Source organism: Zeus faber, assembly GCF_960531495.2.
Source record: "Zeus faber genome assembly, chromosome: 20".
Lineage (NCBI taxonomy): Eukaryota > Metazoa > Chordata > Actinopteri > Zeiformes > Zeidae > Zeus > Zeus faber.
Genome location: NC_137207.1, coordinates 18275006 through 18293345, shown reverse-complemented (window position 1 = coordinate 18293345; position 18340 = coordinate 18275006). Strand labels below are relative to the sequence as shown.

At 42.2% G+C, this 18340-nt stretch overlaps 3 protein-coding genes across 3 annotated transcripts; 2 read left to right on the top strand and 1 right to left on the bottom strand.

Moving 5' to 3' along the window:
• Positions 1 to 3272: 3272 nt before the first annotated feature.
• Positions 3273 to 7081, bottom strand: fbxl15 (F-box and leucine-rich repeat protein 15). Its single transcript, XM_080021387.1, has 5 exons — positions 6945 to 7081; positions 6183 to 6342; positions 5111 to 5613; positions 4075 to 4289; positions 3273 to 3974 (listed from the first exon to the last, which is right to left on the bottom strand). Exons 1-4 carry the CDS (start codon positions 6974 to 6976, stop codon positions 4100 to 4102), a joined length of 885 nt encoding a protein of 294 aa, XP_079877513.1. The 5' UTR covers positions 6977 to 7081; the 3' UTR covers positions 3273 to 3974; positions 4075 to 4099.
• Positions 7082 to 10328: 3247 nt separating this feature from the next.
• gpx9 (glutathione peroxidase 9) lies at positions 10329 to 11517 on the top strand (the record flags this gene model as incomplete). Its single annotated transcript, XM_080021255.1, has 5 exons — positions 10329 to 10460; positions 10596 to 10689; positions 10988 to 11118; positions 11244 to 11374; positions 11460 to 11517. The coding sequence occupies 5 exons, from the start codon at positions 10329 to 10331 to the stop codon at positions 11515 to 11517; spliced, it is 546 nt and encodes a 181-aa protein (XP_079877381.1).
• A 1864-nt stretch (positions 11518 to 13381) lies between these two features.
• Positions 13382 to 18226, top strand: ndufb8 (NADH:ubiquinone oxidoreductase subunit B8). Its single transcript, XM_080020795.1, has 5 exons — positions 13382 to 13503; positions 13688 to 13814; positions 14766 to 14865; positions 15169 to 15324; positions 18071 to 18226. The coding sequence occupies exons 1-5, from the start codon at positions 13413 to 13415 to the stop codon at positions 18161 to 18163; spliced, it is 567 nt and encodes a 188-aa protein (XP_079876921.1). The 5' UTR covers positions 13382 to 13412; the 3' UTR covers positions 18164 to 18226.
• Positions 18227 to 18340: the final 114 nt, after the last annotated feature.

The following is an 18340-nucleotide window of genomic DNA, read 5'->3' as shown; positions in this document are numbered from 1 at the left end:
TGAAATGCAAGTGATCTGCCGATCCCTTCGCCGCCCTCCGGAGCTTTTTTTTGTGTCATTCAGTTCAGAAACGGAAGAAAAAATGGCACAGCCTACCGCCAACTTTAAAAAGATATATATTTTTTTAGAAAGGTAAAAAATACGGGAAGTCGAAGGGAAAATGTTTAAACGGGAGGACAGCAGGAGATGAGGGTAAAATACGGCAGAAAAACGGGAGGGTTGACAGGTAAAAAGAAACGGCAGAAGAAACACGCAGCACAATTGCTTTTCTTTTTTAAACACTTACATTTCCGTCGTCCGCAGTTTTGTCGCAGACAGTTGGTATTGATTCCTCTTCCTTTTAGAAGATTTGTGCTGGTCCGCGCAGCCAAGAGAGCCCCCCCCCCCGCTTAGCTTTTAGCGTCGACATAATGGCGAGAAACTGCGCAGGCGGTGTCGTTCCGATGAGCCCCCCCTTGACGTGGAAGGAGGGGGCAAATCCGAACGGCTTGTTTTACCACGTCTTTGTGGAATAGACGGCCGACAAAAGGACTGACTGGGTTGTCTTGTTTCACAGTTTGCGTGTTGGTAGGGCCCATCAGAGACCCTGTGCACAAGCACTGAAAAAAGGTGAGTTTTCCATCATGTGGGACCTTAAAGTTGAGCCCCCCTCGCAGTTCAGTTAAGCTGATTAGAAACATTGTTTATTCATGCACATTGCGAAATCCAACATTATTTCTTGCTTGGTTGATCGACATTTGATGAGCGCCCTCACCGAGATACTCTAATGTGTATATTAGTTCTGCTCCTCTGGGGGCCGAAAAGACTGATCCCTAAAGTCCCAGCGCCCACAACCGGCGCTCAAATGAATGGTCGGAGGAGATAAAATACATTGGATAAATGGGGGAAAAAAAAGAGAGAAAAAAAAAAACGACTTGCTCACTGACATAGGAAGTCGGTTAATTAAAAATATGAAAATGAACAAAAAAAAAAAAAAAAAAATGCAGGTTTTGGTTCATTCTTTAAATCCCTCTGGGGTGCTTGATGTCACGTCACGCTCCGACTTGGAATGTTTAAGGACGGCATTGAGTTTGCGATAAAAAACAAAAAACAAAAACATAATAGTTCTGAACACTAAAGTGTCAAAACGAAAACGTGTTGTGTTTGAATATCCACGAAGCAATTATTGCTCATAAAACTTTTTTTTTTCTTCAAATAAAAACAATCCGTAGAATAATCCAGAATCTCGTTTATTATTGTATTTTGAGCCCAATAATGTGTTTTGGTTTTTGCCTATTCATATCTCACAAATATGGAAACCTCGGCATGTAAAGTTTTAATGTTCTATGTTTCTAACATTTGAAAGTCAGGTGTTATCGGTGAACATGATCCTGTCTATGTCCATGTGCCTACGGCAAATACTCTGTACTGCTGACCATGAAACATTCATAAGTGACCTATGTAGATGGTTGTATAAACATACATTTAAAATTATTTTACATCATGAGCTTCCAAAGTGTCCCTAAAATAACCGTACAGCAACACATACGTTGTTCTCACATATACCTGTCAGAAAGAGACTAAATAAAATGATCTCAACAGAAACAGGACGCATTAGTTAAATACCTATTTAGACCTTTTAATTCTAACGTAATTAAAGGTAAACAAAAAGGGTTTTTTTTGGGTTTTTTTTACATTTTATTATTTTCTGCGCCACTACTGCCCTCTTGTGGCAGCCTTTGGAAACTCACCACTGTATACATTTCATCTAAATAATATCACAGGAAATTTAACGATATACATTATAAGCAGGAAAAGGACCACTTAGTATCTGTCGTGTTTTGTGTCCTATTGAACTCTTACGGTATAGCAGGTAATAATGTCAACAACAATTAAATAAACATTTTTAGGAGCGTGTATAAGAACCCTGTATTGTGTACGTGTGTATTACCTAATAACTTGTGTCAAATGTCTTTCTCAGGCTCTGTGAATTCCAACAATTGAAGCTCATTGTGTTATTAGTTTTGCAATTAAGGACAAAACAAAACAAAAAAAATCATTGAACAATAAAATGAGGACGAGATGCAAATGAAAGCTGGGAAAAAAAGCCAATTTATGAATGTTTGTTGTTTGTTTTTAAGTGCAGTTGCATGGGGCTGGCAGCGCCACACACACACACACACACACACAAAAATGAAGATCACACACACGCACGAAAAATGCAGATCTCACACACACACACACACACACGAAAATGAAGATCACACACTCACCTACACACAGTTACATGGGGCTGGCAGCGCCACACACACACACACACACACACACACCCACAAAAATGAAGATTACACACACCCACAAAAAATGCAGACACACACACACACACACAAATGAAGATGCATGATTTGGTTAAAGGCCTCCAAAGCAAACCATCCAGCCTGCTTTCTACTAAGTAGACCTATTTCATATGGTGCTGCGGGCAACAAACTGTAGATTAAATAAAAAGGAGACCGACTTCATCGTGCCTTCGCACAAAAAGATCAGTTACTATCGATTCATAATTTGGACAAGTGCCACATTATTGACAGGAAGACAAAATATGTTAGGCCAGCTATGTTTCAGAAATCCCTCCATACACTCAATCACTGGAACAGAAATTGCTCCATGCTATACAATAATGCAGCCATGCCATGCCCCCCACCCCCGCCGCCACACACACACACACACACACACACACACCCAAATCAATGCTAATTGAGGTCCTACATGATGGATATGGCCTTGAACGCTTTTGACCCACTGAGCGCTGAGCCTCGCACCAGGGAAAGGACGGAGCTGGAGGAGCAGTCAGAAGGCACTGCTTCAGAGTGACAATGAGAGGAATACACCGGCTTGAAACACTGATGTCACAAGTTAAAATCTGTGTATGGTGCAGACTTGATCTATTCAAATCCTTCCTAAAATAAGAGCTACAGAGAGAGAGAGCGAGAGAGAGCCCCTTGTGTGTCAACAACAGAATAAACTATGTGAACTTTGCCTTCTTTTTCTACAATCATTTGAAGCTCGTTGCTGCCACCCTGTGCTTATGGACATCCTACATTTCCAAAACCCTAACCCTAACCCAAACCCCCCGGGGATTAAGAAAGTGTTATTTAATCTTAACCCTCTTGAAACCGGAGTTAATTTGTTTAAACTTGCTTCCTTCCAAACTGATGTCAGAAGTGAGCGAGACAAGAACAACACAGGCCTGTTGGAATATTACATATAATATTTACATGAAAAAGTGGCTTTTTTATGATATCTTGCAGTACATTGTGATCTTAATATATTAAACGTCTGTCTAAATTCCGGTCACAATTTTGCTTCAACTATGTTTTTTGGATATAAAATCATAATAACATAATATCAATGTCTGAAGCGGTGCAATTTCGAGATCAAAAGAGGTGTGGCAAGGATTCTGTTTTTGTGAATGGCAATACCATTTATAATTAAAAAAAGATGTTGTAATGCAGTTATAATGCAGTCAACGCAGTGAACTAAGTTAGCACGTGCATGCAAAATAAAAAGTTTAATTAAACTCAAACATTCAAAATGTTTCTTCATGAAACAAACAAAAGCTGTTTCGTTGTGAACAGCTTTACAACACCGACAAAATGACGACACGTACTTTGTTCAAAAGTACAAAAATAAAAAATAAAAAACGGTACTTTGGTTATACTTGCTCTAAGTCACGAGACACAACGCATTTTTCTAAGAAATAGTGCCGTCACAGCATGGCTTTGGCTGCGGTTCCGAAAAAGTGCATTTCTTCAGTCAGTCTCTGACGGGCAGAATTCATTTTGTTTTGTTCCGATCAAACATTTCCCGGACACGACACACATTCCTTTCTTCTTCTTCTTCTTCTTCTTCTTATATTCGCAACGCTTCGCACGACGTACGTGAGCTCACGCCGGGGGAGGGGGCGGAAACGGATCAATTTCCTCGGGGACAAAAACCTGTGAGGAGGCAGAACAGCGTTTTAGTTTTTGACCGAGCCGACCGCCCAAATCCGGCGGAACGCCCCGGCGGCGCCGGTCCCGTGGGTTGCGGAGCTACCTGTTTCACGCGCGGCGGACGGAGCCTATATTTGGAGATTGATGAACGGGGCGAACCCGACGACGTCCTGGAGGAGCACCAGCGCCCGCTGTAGAGGCGGCTCCACGTCGATCGCCACGTTGCGCTTGCGCAGCGGGTCCAGGCTGGACTCGGTCACGTTGTGGCAGTGGTTCACCTTGAGCGACTGCAGCTTGGGGCAGTACTCCGCCACAGTCCTAAAAAAACAAACAAAAAAAACCGCGGGGTTTGTAAACGACAAACGGAGGCGTGGAGCGTTCGGCGAGTTGAGGCGCGTGAACTTTGGCTCCAACGCAGGGTCGGCCGCTCCAGGGCAGGTTGTTTCCATTTGGACGGGTTCAAATATTGAACGTCAGTCCAGCATGAAGAGACTCTTCTCAAGGGGTATCAGCTCAATTCTGTATTCTTAGAGTGTGAAGATCATTCAAGGAATAATAAATTAGAGCAAAGCAAAAATTTGCGACTTTTGATCTATCAGCACTTAGATTTGAGTGTTATTAGTGTTCATTTTGTAGCTATTATTAATTCTTAAAGAACTACCTTTGAATAAATCATTTAAGATGACAATAACGTATGGCATCTTAAATTCTGTCCACTAATGTGCATTTACACTATTTACACTATGCATCAAATACTAATCCCATCCATTATTTTTAAACAGTGTAGTTAATAGTTTTCTCCACTACAGACTTTGAGTAGACATCTATGTTTTAAGAAAGTAATAACAGTTTTCGTGTCTTCAATGTCTGTGAATTCCCCCCCCTGGGATCAATAGGTTTAATTTTATATGACTTATCTGATATTGCTCTTTGTGCCAGAGCTTTATAATTAAGATAACACTCGATGACTTGGAGTAACCGCGAGTCGGTTCAGATAACTGATTAACACCGTTAGCTGTCAGGTTTTATTGATACGGTTTACTTAAACAAACCTCAAATTTGTGGTTATCCTATATATTCACGGGCTCCAACGAAGAAAACGTCACGCATCCTCCCGAGTGAGGTGAGGGGATGTGTACCTGATGGACTGGTTCCTGACCCGCAGGCAGCCCGTCAGGTCCAGCTGCTCCAGGACCCGGCAGTGCTTGGCCACCTCCTCCACGGACTCGTCCGTGATGTTGGCGTTGACGGCCACCGACAGAGACCGCAGCTTGAGACACTTGCGGGCGAGGTAGCAGATGGCCTCGTCCTTGAGCTGGCGGCAGGCAGTGAGGTCGATGGACTGCAGCCCCCCGCAGTGGTCGGACAGGCTGCGCAGCGACAGGCTGTCCACCCACTCGCAGTGCGCCAGGCCCAGGTGCTGCAGGTGCATGCAGCTCAGGGACACGGCCACCAGCGAGTGGCGGCTGAGACGCACGCAGCCCCGCATGTCCACGCGCAGCAGGTGCTGGTTCTGGCCGATCACGGGCAGCAGCTCCTTGTCGGTCACCCAGTCCGTGCAGTTCTGCAGAGACAGCTTCTGGAGCACTTTGTTGTCCCTGAGCATCGAGCAGAATGCGTCCTTGGGGATGCACGGCCCAATCTGTTGAGAAATAAGCTTTATTTATGGAGAATTGATACAGAAACAATCAATGCGTCTTACCTAAACACAGGCCAGTAAACAAAGTGACACAAGCAAATGTCTCACAACCCTTCCTATGTCCAGTGGTGTAAGAAATACTAAATACCAAATACATTTCGACTGAAGTAAAATTATATAGGTACTTGCTCTTCAAAGTACTTCAAGTACTAAAAATAAAAGCACTTCACACAAATCATAACGTGCCTAACGTAGCTTTATTTTTCCTGCTGATGAGTGCTAATGCATACATTGATTCAATTTATAAATAATTACGATTTACAACTTACGAAGAGTACAGGTGGTCTCATCGTAGTTTCGAAAGGATATGGACTCAATAACTGACCAACTTTTTGTGACGGGTGTTCGAGATGCAGTAGAGTAAAAACGAAATATAGATATTTGCTTTGAAATATAATGGAGTAATTGTCAAACACGTCCGAACGTAAAATACTTAATTACACAAAGCAGTTCAGTAATGAAATGCTCGTACTTAGTTACTTTCCATATGCCTCATATTTAAGCCAGGTCACCTGTGAGAGATCAAAGCTCCGACAGTTGGCCAGGTACACCTGGATCAGGGCGTGGAACTGCTTGCTTACTCTCTGCAGACTCGCAAGGTGTCGCAATGGTAAGTAACTTAAAATGTGGGGAATCAACACATCCTCCCAGGGCAGGTCCAAGAGATGACACCTGAAAGAGGTGATCGAAAATAGAAACAATAAATGCATGAACCATTAATGTTCGCTATGTTCATGTATCTAGCATTATGTCTTTATTAAGTGCTATATTATGTTTATATATATATATACATATATATATATACACACATATATTAACTAATAATCTTTATTTGTATAGCACCTTTGAGATACGACAGGTAACCAAATAGGCCATCAAATAGTAACAATAAACCATAAAATAATAATAATTATCATCATCAAAATCATATAACAACCTTTAATTGCATAGCCCATTTCACACACTACATGCAACTCAAAGTGTTTTAATAATGATTAAAAAAAAAATAACATTCAATTATAACAATAACCTCAATCACCTTCATAGAGGGCAAAAATAGTAATAATAATACTACTCATATTAACAACAATAAAAATGAAAAGGGTCAACAAGGAAAATGTATTTAATACAAATAGGTGAATATTGTGTCGCTTATCAGCTGAACACGGGTCCTGGTCGTGACCCATGCATCCCGGGGAGGCTAAAATGAGCCGATCGGCTAGCCGGCTCAGCCTGCACCCAAAGTGCTCATTTTCTTTCCACCACGCACATACCGGTACATCACCTCCGCTGCCTGGACGTCCATCTCGAGCCTGTGCTAGTGCGGTGGGACGCCGGCGGACCAGCCTTCATCCAGCGGCTACAACGCTCCGCTTGACGCCGCTCGGCGCTGGAGTGGAAAACGGGCGATGCGTTGACTTCCGGGTTCAGCCCAGTGGGCGTGGCCCTCCACACGGACACGATGCGGCGTTCCGGCAATGGTCGGGAGTCCGTATTTAAGAGTGGGTTGTCCCCACGTCCGAGCTAAAGAAAAAATAAAAAATAAATAAAAAAGTCCTCCATCGGCTCCGTTTCGGGAGTGCTCCGACACCCGCAGCAGTTGCGCGCTTGTCGGGCAAACGTGTGAGTCGTACGAGCATCTACACGGGGGGATTTAAGCGACACGGTGGTTTCAGATCGAAGTTAGAGGCGTTGAACGAACAAGCCGCGGAAGGAAACTCCGCTCGCCATTAGCGATGTGCACCGTCGCGCGGCTGTGACGTCAGGTCCGTTATTTCGGTCAACTCGGTGCCCAAGCGATGCACCCTGGAATACCGACTGTAATTGGAATTTTTAGGTGCACGGAAAAGTGCATTTAATTTGCACGGAAAAGTGCATTTAATTTGCACGGAAAAGTGCATTTAATTTGCACAGTTTGCGATTTATTTTCCGAGTTAATGGAATGCAGCATCGGTGCAGTGGGTGTGGATCCCCGTGTGGAATGGACCTGTCCGAACATAACACTAAATGTGATATAAGAAGAAGAAGAAATAGAAGACATCGGAAAAAAAAAAGTATTTACCACAGAACAGACCATATTTAACACATTAACATATTTAATAGCCCAGGGGCTATTCAGCTACATTCTGCCGGGGGGCCAGATTTTCAGCTCACTCTAGGGTTCCTAACAGGGGCGGATCTGACGATTTTGGGGCCGTTTCAAAGTGCGACCACCCCACCCCTACAAATCCTTGTTTCAACATTGTTTTGTTGTTGAACGGTGTGGCTGTATGAAAAATAAAATGCATAAATGCCAACACTTTTGTTAATTTATTCACTCATATTTGTTTAATTCTGCTTCTGCATAGCCACACACTTGTTTGTTTGGTTTGTTTAATTTGATTAATTTGAGCCATCAGATATTTCTCACATCAGTCTAACCAGGAACAACATACATCTTGTAACCATTCAAATGATTCAAGAGGTTTATTCGTCACATACATACTTTCATACATATATGCAGTGAAATGTCAATCCAACGCACAACCCAGTGATTACACACAATATGACCTAGACTGAAGTAGCTACCTAAGAATTTCTACTAGACCAACTAACTGATTCCTAAAACGTAATGCAGTAAGTCAAATAAAAGATAGAATAATCTAGAATAATATATAATAATAATAATACAATATAATAATATAGAATAAAATAAAAATATATAGAATAAAATTAAATAATAGGCTTATGTATATGGGATAGACTTATGTATATGGGATAGACTTATTAATGGGATAGGCTAATTATGTATATACAGATAAGTGCATTAAAGTGGCATGTGAATAAAGTGAGGTAACGTTTGTGAGATATACAGCACAGTATACAACAGTACGGCGCACCAATACGGTAACATCAAACAACCCAGAACAGTGACACAGTATGCGGTACAGTATGCTACATACAGCACAGTAAGGTAGTGGAGCCTGTGTGTGTGGTTCAGTGAGGACCCCTGGTGAGGTCCGCATTGACAGTTCTTATGGCTTGCAGGAAAAAACTCAGTCTCAGTCTCTCTGTTCTTGCTGCGTGACAGCGGAGGTGCTTGCCTGACCGCAGCAGCTGGAACAGTCCGTTGTTGGGGTGGTGAGGATAAGTCCTGCAGGGACGGGAGTGTAGTTCCAGTGGTACGTTCAGCTGAACGCACCACCCTCTGCGGGGCCCGCCTGTCCTGAGCAGTACAGTTCCCAAACCAGGCAGTGACGTAGCCTGTCAAAACGATCTCCACTGCTCCAGAGTAGAAGGACTTGAGGATCCTCACCGAGACCCGGAATTTCCTCAGCTGCCTGAGGTGGTAAAGACGCTGCCTCGCCTTTCTCACCAGAGTGTCTGTTTGCAAAGTCCATGTTAAATCCTCTGTGATGTGGACTCCCAGGTATTTGAAGCTGCTCACCCTGTCGACAGAAGTCCCATTTATCACCAAGGGTGCGTGCGTCCTCAGTTGTAATCCTCGCCTAAAGTCCACAATCAGCTCCTTAGTTTTGCTGACGTTCAGGTGGAGGCTGTTGTCCTGGCACCAGGGTGACAGGTCAGCCACCTCCTCGCGGTAGGCCTTCTCATCGCAGTCGGTGATCAGGCCCACGACAACGATGTCGTCAGCAAACTTGATGGCGGTGTTGGAGCTGGACCTGGCCACACAGACATGTGTGTACAGGGAGTACAGTAGGGGGCTGAGGACGCAGCCCTGGGGGGGATCCTGTGTTCAGGGTGAGGGAGCTGGACATGTGCTCCCCCACCCTGACCACCTGGGGCCGGGCTGAGAGGAAGTCCAGGATCCAGGCACACAGCGAAGTATTCAGTGCGAGCTCCTTCAGCTTGACAGCCAGTCTGGTGGGGACTATGGTATTTATAGCTGAACTATAATCGATAAACAGTAATCTCACATAGGCCCCCTTCCGGCCATCCGGGTGCCTGAGCGTGGTGTGCAGTACCTGGGAGATGGCGTCATCCGTGGATCTGTTCTGCTGGTACGCGAACTGCAACGGGTCCAAGGTCCAAGGTATAATATCCAGATTAATCAAATAAATAACAGCAGTTCAGAAGGTCAGGGTGCAAATTGTGATTGGTCGAGACGGGAACCTATGGGACAACGAGGTGTACTTTTAAACCAATGGTCCAAATTATTATTTTTTTTTTCAGTCTATTGCTGCTAACCTTCTATCTTATTCAAAGGGCCACTCTACAATGATGGGCGAGCCTCAATTTGCCCCCCGCACCACCAGTTGCATTGGCCTGCTGTAGCCAATCGAATATAAACAACACACTTAAGTCTAGTTTATGTAATATTATTTGGCTGTTAATGGCCCTGATGAGAACATATTGTCAAATGGGATCTTTTAAAATGTCCATCTCTAGGCCAAATCCATATTGGTGCTTAATTTTAGAGTAATTTCTTGTCATAGCCAACATCTGAAACAACAGGACGTTGACCCTGTGCATAGTGTGTCGAACAATTGACCTTCATGCCTGTTCCCCTTCCCCGCTGAGGGACAATGGAGCCAGCCACGCTGAAGGACCGCTGACCTAAGAGATATGTTTAACCGCGGTGGGGCAACAGCGCGGGCGCACACGGTGAACACTCACTTTCTGACCCGCCACGAGCCGTAACCAGCCGAAGCAGAAATATGTCGGATAAATCCGTCTACGATTTCTCTGCCGAGACCCTCGACGGACAATGTGTTTCTCTCAGCGCCTACAGGGGTAAGGTGCTTCTGATCGTCAACCTGGCCACGTTCTGAGGGTCGACGATCGAGGAGGTAATGCCGCCGAGGATCGCCGCTGAGTCGTTTGTCCGGTGTAAAAAAAACCCACAAAAAACGAATTTCACAATCCTTCTACCGCCTTATGTCACGCTCACGGAATGTTTGCGGCTGTTGTCTCTCGCCGTTTAGTACCACAGACTGAATGCACTGATGGAGATGTTTGGTGACCGCAACTTCACCGTCCTGGGGTTCTCCTGTAATCAGTTTGGTCTTCAGTCCCCAGGTAGGAGGGTCGAAAGCGTGAGGCCTTGCCCCACCGCCGCGGAGGATTCTCTCCCCGTTCCTCATGTTGGTCTGTCAACGTTCATAGACCGCGGTAGCAGACGGATATGTTGGTTTAAATGAACGGAAACACACATTACACCCTGCAGGGTGAAAATTTCTGTTTTTGAAATTGTAGTTTTTGTATAACAGCATATATATATATATTGTTTCTCACCCTTTTAAAAATTATTATTATTGACCTACCTCTGGCTATTCGTTGTTATTATCTATTTACTTTTCATCTTTTTTTCTTTCAGAGGTGAACAACGAAACACTAAATATTCTAAAGTATGTGAGACCTGGTGGGGGATTTGTGCCCAGGTTCCCCGTGTTTGGAAAAGTTGAAGTAAACGGGTTAAATGAGGAGCCCATGTACACTTATCTGAAGGTAATGGCTTCTTCGTGGAGTTAACCCTTCGTGCCTTGCTCACATAAATCGCCGTCGATCTATATTTCCGTTTTCTCTGTTGCATTGAAATGACTGCCCTCCCTCGCCAACGCTTTCATTTACAGGAATATTTGCCCTTCGTGAACCCCGTTATTGGAGATATCAAGAAATTCTACTGGTCGCCGATCCAAGTCAACGACATCCGATGGAACTTTGAAAAGTTCCTCATTGCTGCAGACGGCGTCCCTTTCAGGAGGTAAGAATCAATGGAGTCGAATCAGTGTGTTTGACATCATCACAAATACAGATGGAACCTAGCGTATACTTATCTTCTCTTTCAGATACGAACTCCACTGTCCCGTTGATAAGGTGGAAAGAGATATAGAACTCCTAATTTAAAAGCAGCTGTGCCGTTGTGGATATTTCGGAACTGTTTTCAACAGGAGTGGCAGAGTGAGGATCCCCCAGTAAATGCAGAATTGCGCCTGAGCTGGATCTGATATGAAGGTGAAGAGGACTCGGAGATTCAGTGCATTCACTCCGAGGACAAATTCCCTTCGGCCACTGGTGCTGATTTGAGTTTCGCTGTGTTCTAAGTGCAACCTTTTTCTGTAATACTGAGGAGAGAAAAAAAAGTTAAATAAATATTTTCTGAAAGATACATGTGCATATGAATTTGGTGTTGTGTATGTCTGTCACTCCTTTAACGGAACTTCTCACACTACTGTATCACTGTATTGTATCACCAAAACAACAAAATCAATACCTTAAGTCATATAAGGTAAACCAAGCTATAAACAAGCTGTCTGATAATAAAGCAAGTGGTCTAGAGCATATCACTGCTGAGCATCTTAAATATGCCAGTCTGAGCATGGCTCCTCTCCTCGCTATTTGTTTTACTGGCTTTATGACTCATGGCTTGTTACCAGACTCAATCTGTCTGTTCTGATTAGTGCCAGCTACTATGGACAAAGCTGGGGAAGTTGGCAGCCTACAGGCCCATAGCTCGAGCCAGCATACTGTCAAAAGTCCTAGAATCATGCTGGATATATTCAACGACTTTATTAATGCCACAGACAATACTGGGTGCATGACTGGTAATACTGTTGTGAACCATATACTGTATGCAGATGATCTTGTGGTCTCCAGCAGCTCCTCGCTATATGCTCTGTGTATGGTGCAGAACACGATATCATATATAATGCCAGGAAGAGTGATCTGTAGAACCCAAGAGGACAAAAGTTTCCTGATTTCAAATGATGCGATAATAATCTTGGTGTCTGTAATAGGGTCAAATATCTTGGAAAAAAAAAAAAAAAGACAGACGATGACAATATTCGTAGGCAATGTGGCATGATCACAGATGGAGTGAAGATGCCCCTGTTCAGAGCATATTGTACACCACTCTATAGTGCACACCTGTGGTGAAACAATAAAAGCAAGCCTGCGGTAACTTCAAGTGGCTTATAATGAAGCCATGGGAACATTACTGAAGAGACCTAGATGGTCTTGTGCAAGTGAGGTGTTTGTGGTTGCCCAGAGTCAATACATTTTGAGCTGTTTAAAGAAATCTTATGTGTATATAGAACAAACGCCACCAATCCCAGCTGTGGAGACATCGGTGCAGCTGCCTCTTTCTAAGACAGTGATGTATATTCGTCTTTTTTGACCCTTGAGCCTTTTATTGTGTTGTTTGTAATTAATTCTGTGTGTTGTTCTGTCTTTTTATGTGTTAGGTCTCTTTATTTAATTTTATTCGGTTTTATTTTGATTGATTTGATTGATTGGTTGATTGATAGATTTTCTTGATTGGTCGATTGGTTGATTGATTTGTTTATGAAAGTGCTTGTCACAAATTAATCTGTTAATCTGTTGTTCAATATATAGATTGCATTGGTGTACAATCTCATCGGCATCACTGCACATTATCACATAATCTCCGAATTACTCCCCCTTCCAACTGTATACTGTATTTCCTGTTACAGTTTATACATACACACATTCATATACCTGCCATATAGTTTTGCTTATAGTGTTGACTCTTGTTGTATGTAGTTTTTCTTGACTTATCATACAATTTTTTGGTTGCCCCTTTACATTTCACTGCACCGTACTTGTATGATGCGATGTGACGAATCAAATGTATATATATATATATATATCTGAAACCGTCAAGAGAGGCACTCTTTCATTAACAAATCGCAAAACGAATATTGTCCCTTTCGGCGACCTGTAAATCCATTCCTGCACATGCGCACTTTATCCTCACTTTGTCGTCCCAGCAGACGGTAAACATGGCCGGCGTCGGCTTTCAGCGATGGGTCCGAGCGCTTTCCAAAGGCAGACGGCCCGGCTTTTCAGCGCTGGTGCCACTATGTAGAGCAGGTCAGAGTTTATTTTACCCTTTGAGAAAAACCATGACGTTAATATCCATCATGCCCAGTGTTTGAGGCATATGTCCCGAAGTCAATATAACCTTGACGGGCTAACGTTAGCTCAAACTAGCTATGCACAAGGATACAATACTATATGCTAGCTCAATGTAAATATGTTGTTGTTTGTGTTTCAGCCTCAGGCGTTTCCAATAACATGCTTCCTGGTGCGTACCCAAAGACTCCTGAAGAGAGAGCTGCCGCCGCAAAGAAATACAACATGAGAGTGGAGGACTATGAGCCACATCCCGACAAGGGCGAGGGGTACGCTGCGCCTTATAGATTGGATTTGACCATGTTTTCAATAATCATTATCAGCCACCCCACAGTGTTTATCAGAGTTGGTATATGGATACTGACTAATGGTATTATCAACTACATTTTGCAAGTGTCCGTACATCATTGATTTGCGAGACGTCAAACTTTTGCTCCACTACATTTCAAAGTGGCTATCTATACTTTTTACTCTGCTAGATTTCTATGACAATTAAGGTAGAAGTAAGGAATCATATTTGTAAACCCATACGACACAGCTGATACTGTATATTTTGTAAACCATAATGAGGATATGCCTAAACAGTCACGTGCAGAAAGAGATCTGCAGTAACGCTGTATGCTGTATTATAGGCTGTTATATCAGGGTACCAGGTAGGACAAGTACTTTTAAGAAAAAGTAGCGTAAGTATGTACTTTTAGTATAGTGGCAATATCAATGTGGTACTTTCTCTTTTATGGGAGCTGTTGTTTGTGTATGTCTTCCACCAATTATTGTTATTACCATTAGTACTACTATCCCTTTTGTTATTATTGTTTTTTAATACCACTATTAATATTATTTTCACTTCTATACTGCTATCTGACCAGATTATTATATATATATCATACAATACAGCTGTTAACATTTTGCTATACCAGCAAATGTACTCATGTAACATGTATTCATGTTATTGCACACATTGCTGCTAAATACTATTTGCACTTTACTTTAGCGTACCCACCAACTTCCAACATTAGTGTTACTCCCTGTTATCTTCTGTCTATAAATGTGTACATACCGTATATATATATTTTTTTTTCATTTTTAATTGTTTTTTTTACTTTTTTGTAATTTTCTGACGATTTCTGCAGCTGCAAGGCCCGAATTTCCGCTCTGGAAAAGAGCGTGTTGTCTTATATGATTGATTACAAAGAATTCTATTATGTTTTTCTTTTTAGGTTTGGTGATTACCCGAAGTTAGCCGATCGATCTCAGCATGAGAGAGACCCCTGGTACAAGTGGGACCACCCAGACCTAAGGAGGAACTGGGGAGAGCCTGTAAGAACTGTGACTTTGTCAAAATATTTCCCCCCATATAGCACTATTGTACATTTCTGGAAAACTTCTACGAATGGTTTTTGCACTAAAGACACCTGCCACTCAAAGAAATATGGAATCATTTATGCAGATTGTGCATGTTTCTCTTACCTTTTTCACCTTTTTTATAGATGAGTTGCGTGTTTCTTTATGTCTAGAAAATACAATATCATTATATTCTCTATAAAGATTATATTGTGATCTATCTTCATATTCTTTTAAATTTAATTTAAATTATTATGATTTTGACTTTTTTTTTTTTAGATGCACTGGGATTTTGATATGCTCATCAGGAACCGTGTGGACACCTCTCCAAGCCCTGTTTCCTGGTCCACAATGTCCAAACAGCTGTTGGGCTTCATAGGATTTATGCTGTTCATGTTCTACCTTGGGGGGAAGTTCCCGGTTTACCAACCAGTTGTAAGTATAGAGATGGCTGTCAAATGTTGTTAAACACCACGGCAATGTGTTGCCAATCATTACTGACATTACAGGAGTAGGAATTTTCAAAGCTTCATCCCTCGGGGTGAGATCATTATAATAACATAACAATATGTTGATATTGTGACTACGAGACTAGTTATCATCTTTGATTGTGGCTATTTTATCAAGGTTTTATAGGCTGCATTACAGTAAAGTTATATAATATATTTTTTTACTTCTGTTTATTGGAATTTTGCATTTTACAAATCACAGAATCAATAATTTCAGTATCCTCCCCATCCCTCTCCTGCTCCCCCACATATCCCCCCCAGCATACTCCGAAGATGACCAAAACAGTGACATCAAGCACAAATAAATACATGACAGACATAAAACGGCATACAAACCAGAAAATACATTTAAAAACAATTATTAAAAGTTTACACAGTTTGACCTTTTTTTTTTTTCCAAAGCTTCGAGTCAAACAATCTTCAAGTGAAGCCATCTTGTATTGGATGGTGGCACTGATCTCCATTTGAGGAGGATGAGATGTTGAGCTAGTAGTAAAGGCAACCGCATGACACATTTCAGTCGGCCACATTGTGTCCTCAGGCCTCAATCCAAACAGGGTAATAATAGGAAGAGGTTCGATTGTCATATTATACATGTAGCTAAGGGGTTCAAAGACCTTCTTCCAGTAAGTCTAAGGGCTTGAGAATCACCAAAACATGTGTAACCACATTGTAATGGTAAATTTGACACCGATCACAGGTGGGAGTTGCCAGTTTCTCCTCTTGGCATTTTTCCATTACATGCGACGGCTCAACTTGACACATCTCTACTTACTTTTGGTACCAGGTATTTTGTTTTCCACTGCAGATAGTACACATAGCAACTACGCATGACACTGCGATGATGTCATCTTCAACCCCACACACACACACAGGAACAATGGAGGATGTCAAAGGGATGGCGTTCCTGTTCTTTTGTTTTTCAGTGGTTTTGTGGGTTGCCATTTATTCTAATAGTCCAGTGAATAAAAATAAAATGCAGCCGCTATAGTAGCCTGGATATTTTCAAATGGCGGGTTTGTAGTAGTACCAGGCGCTATCCTCATCTTTTGCCCGATGGAAAACCAAAAAAGGAGACTAGAGTGGAGTCTAGTTGAGCCGGTACCGTGCGATGGAAAAGTGAGATGGAGGCGATGAACTATCTTGAATTATATAAGACTGGTCAAGAATTGAAGCCCACTGGTCCTCTGCAAAAGACAGGCCTAATTCCCGAATTGTCCTGAGGTTGTTCAGAGATTGCAGGTTAATAGCAGTGATTAAATCATAATTCCAGTAGATGGCACCCTTGAGACTACCATTAAATCCTAAAAGAGCATCTCAGGGAGTACTTGGGGGTTGCTCTGGGAAAGGGTGGTAGCCTTTTTGTACAAAGTGCCTAATCTGTAGGTACCAAAAAAAATGCGAGCGTGGCAGTGCATGCTTTTCTGACAATTGCTCAAATTATGCAAATCCCTTCTTTACATGTAAATCCTTAAAAGCGCTGATGTTGTTCCCATGCCAGGCCCAAAAGGCCAGGCCAGACATAGAGCAAGTGAAAAGACGATTTGCAAGAAGAGAAGCCTGAAGTGTTCTGCAACCTGAAATTGCAAAACTGTACCCAGATCTTTAATGTTTTGGCAACTACGGTCTTTCTAGAGGGGCAGAGATCAAGGATTTTCAATTTAAAAGTTTACGATTTTACCCAAACTGGAGCTTCTGCACCACCATTGACCCACATTATAATGTTTTTGATATTGCTAGCCCAATAGTAGTGAAGAAAGTTAGGCATGGCCATACCGCCTAACTTTTTTGGCCTTTGTAGAAATGATTTACGAATACCTCTAATCTTGCCGTCCCATTTAAAGCCAGTGAGGATTTGGTCAAGTGATTAAAAATAAAAATAAAAAAGTGTTCTTTAGAAATGAAAATTGTTCAACTTGTAGTCTAAAAACCTTCCAAATTGTTCCAAAATGGAGAGGGCATGAGGTAGCGAAGATGTTCAGTTGGCAATATACAAAAGGTCATCAGCATTAACGGATAATTTATGTGTGGTATCCCCTCGGGTTATCCCTTCTAAGGCCTGGCACTGACCTAGAGAGGCTGCAAGGGGCTTGATGGGCATCCTTGTCCAGTGCCTCTCTGTAAGTGTTCCCTCTAAGCTGCATAGCTGACAGGATCTGCGACCAAAAAGACAACGAACTGTGTCGCTTTTGTGGATAATGAACTCTTAGCTTTGATCTATGAGCGTTTACTAAAAGTGAGCTGGAACAAGGGTCTGCTTTACATTTGAAAACACGCTCTGTTGATGCTCATTGTGGCACTGATGATGAAGCCAGATTGAAAGCAGAGATTCAAACTGCACACGGATGTGTTCACTATTCAATAATAAAAACAACTCTTGCTGAGAATGTAAACCTTATGCTACAATATGAGTTTACTTGAGAATACTTCTCTTATGCCTATCTGGCCTAAAAATGTTGATGGCCTTTATTTTATTTTTTCTGTGTTTATCTGTTTTTGTCTGCAGGCTGTGTTAATAAGAAATTGTCTCAACTTGAATGATTAGTCAACAAATCGAGTATGTCGAAAAAGGGCTTTTCTTTTGTGGCTAGTTGGTGTTTTGTAACGGTGGGAATCTTTATATATATATATATATATATATTCTTTAATGATCCTAATAATCTATTTTCCAGGGACCCAAACAGTACCCCTTCAACAACCTGCACGTAGAGAAAGGTGGGGATCCTGAGAAGCAACCTGAGGAACCCAAAAACTATGAGATTTAATTCCAAGACATGTCTCTACTTCTGTAAATATATGAATGCAATCAATAAACTCTTTAAACGGTATTCTGTGTGGTTTCTTTATGTGGTGCAAACCATGTCCATCTACATTAGTCAATCGTTTGCTGCGTGTTTTGCATGCTGATACGTGCTTAAAAGCATCAACCCGGTGAGTTTTGC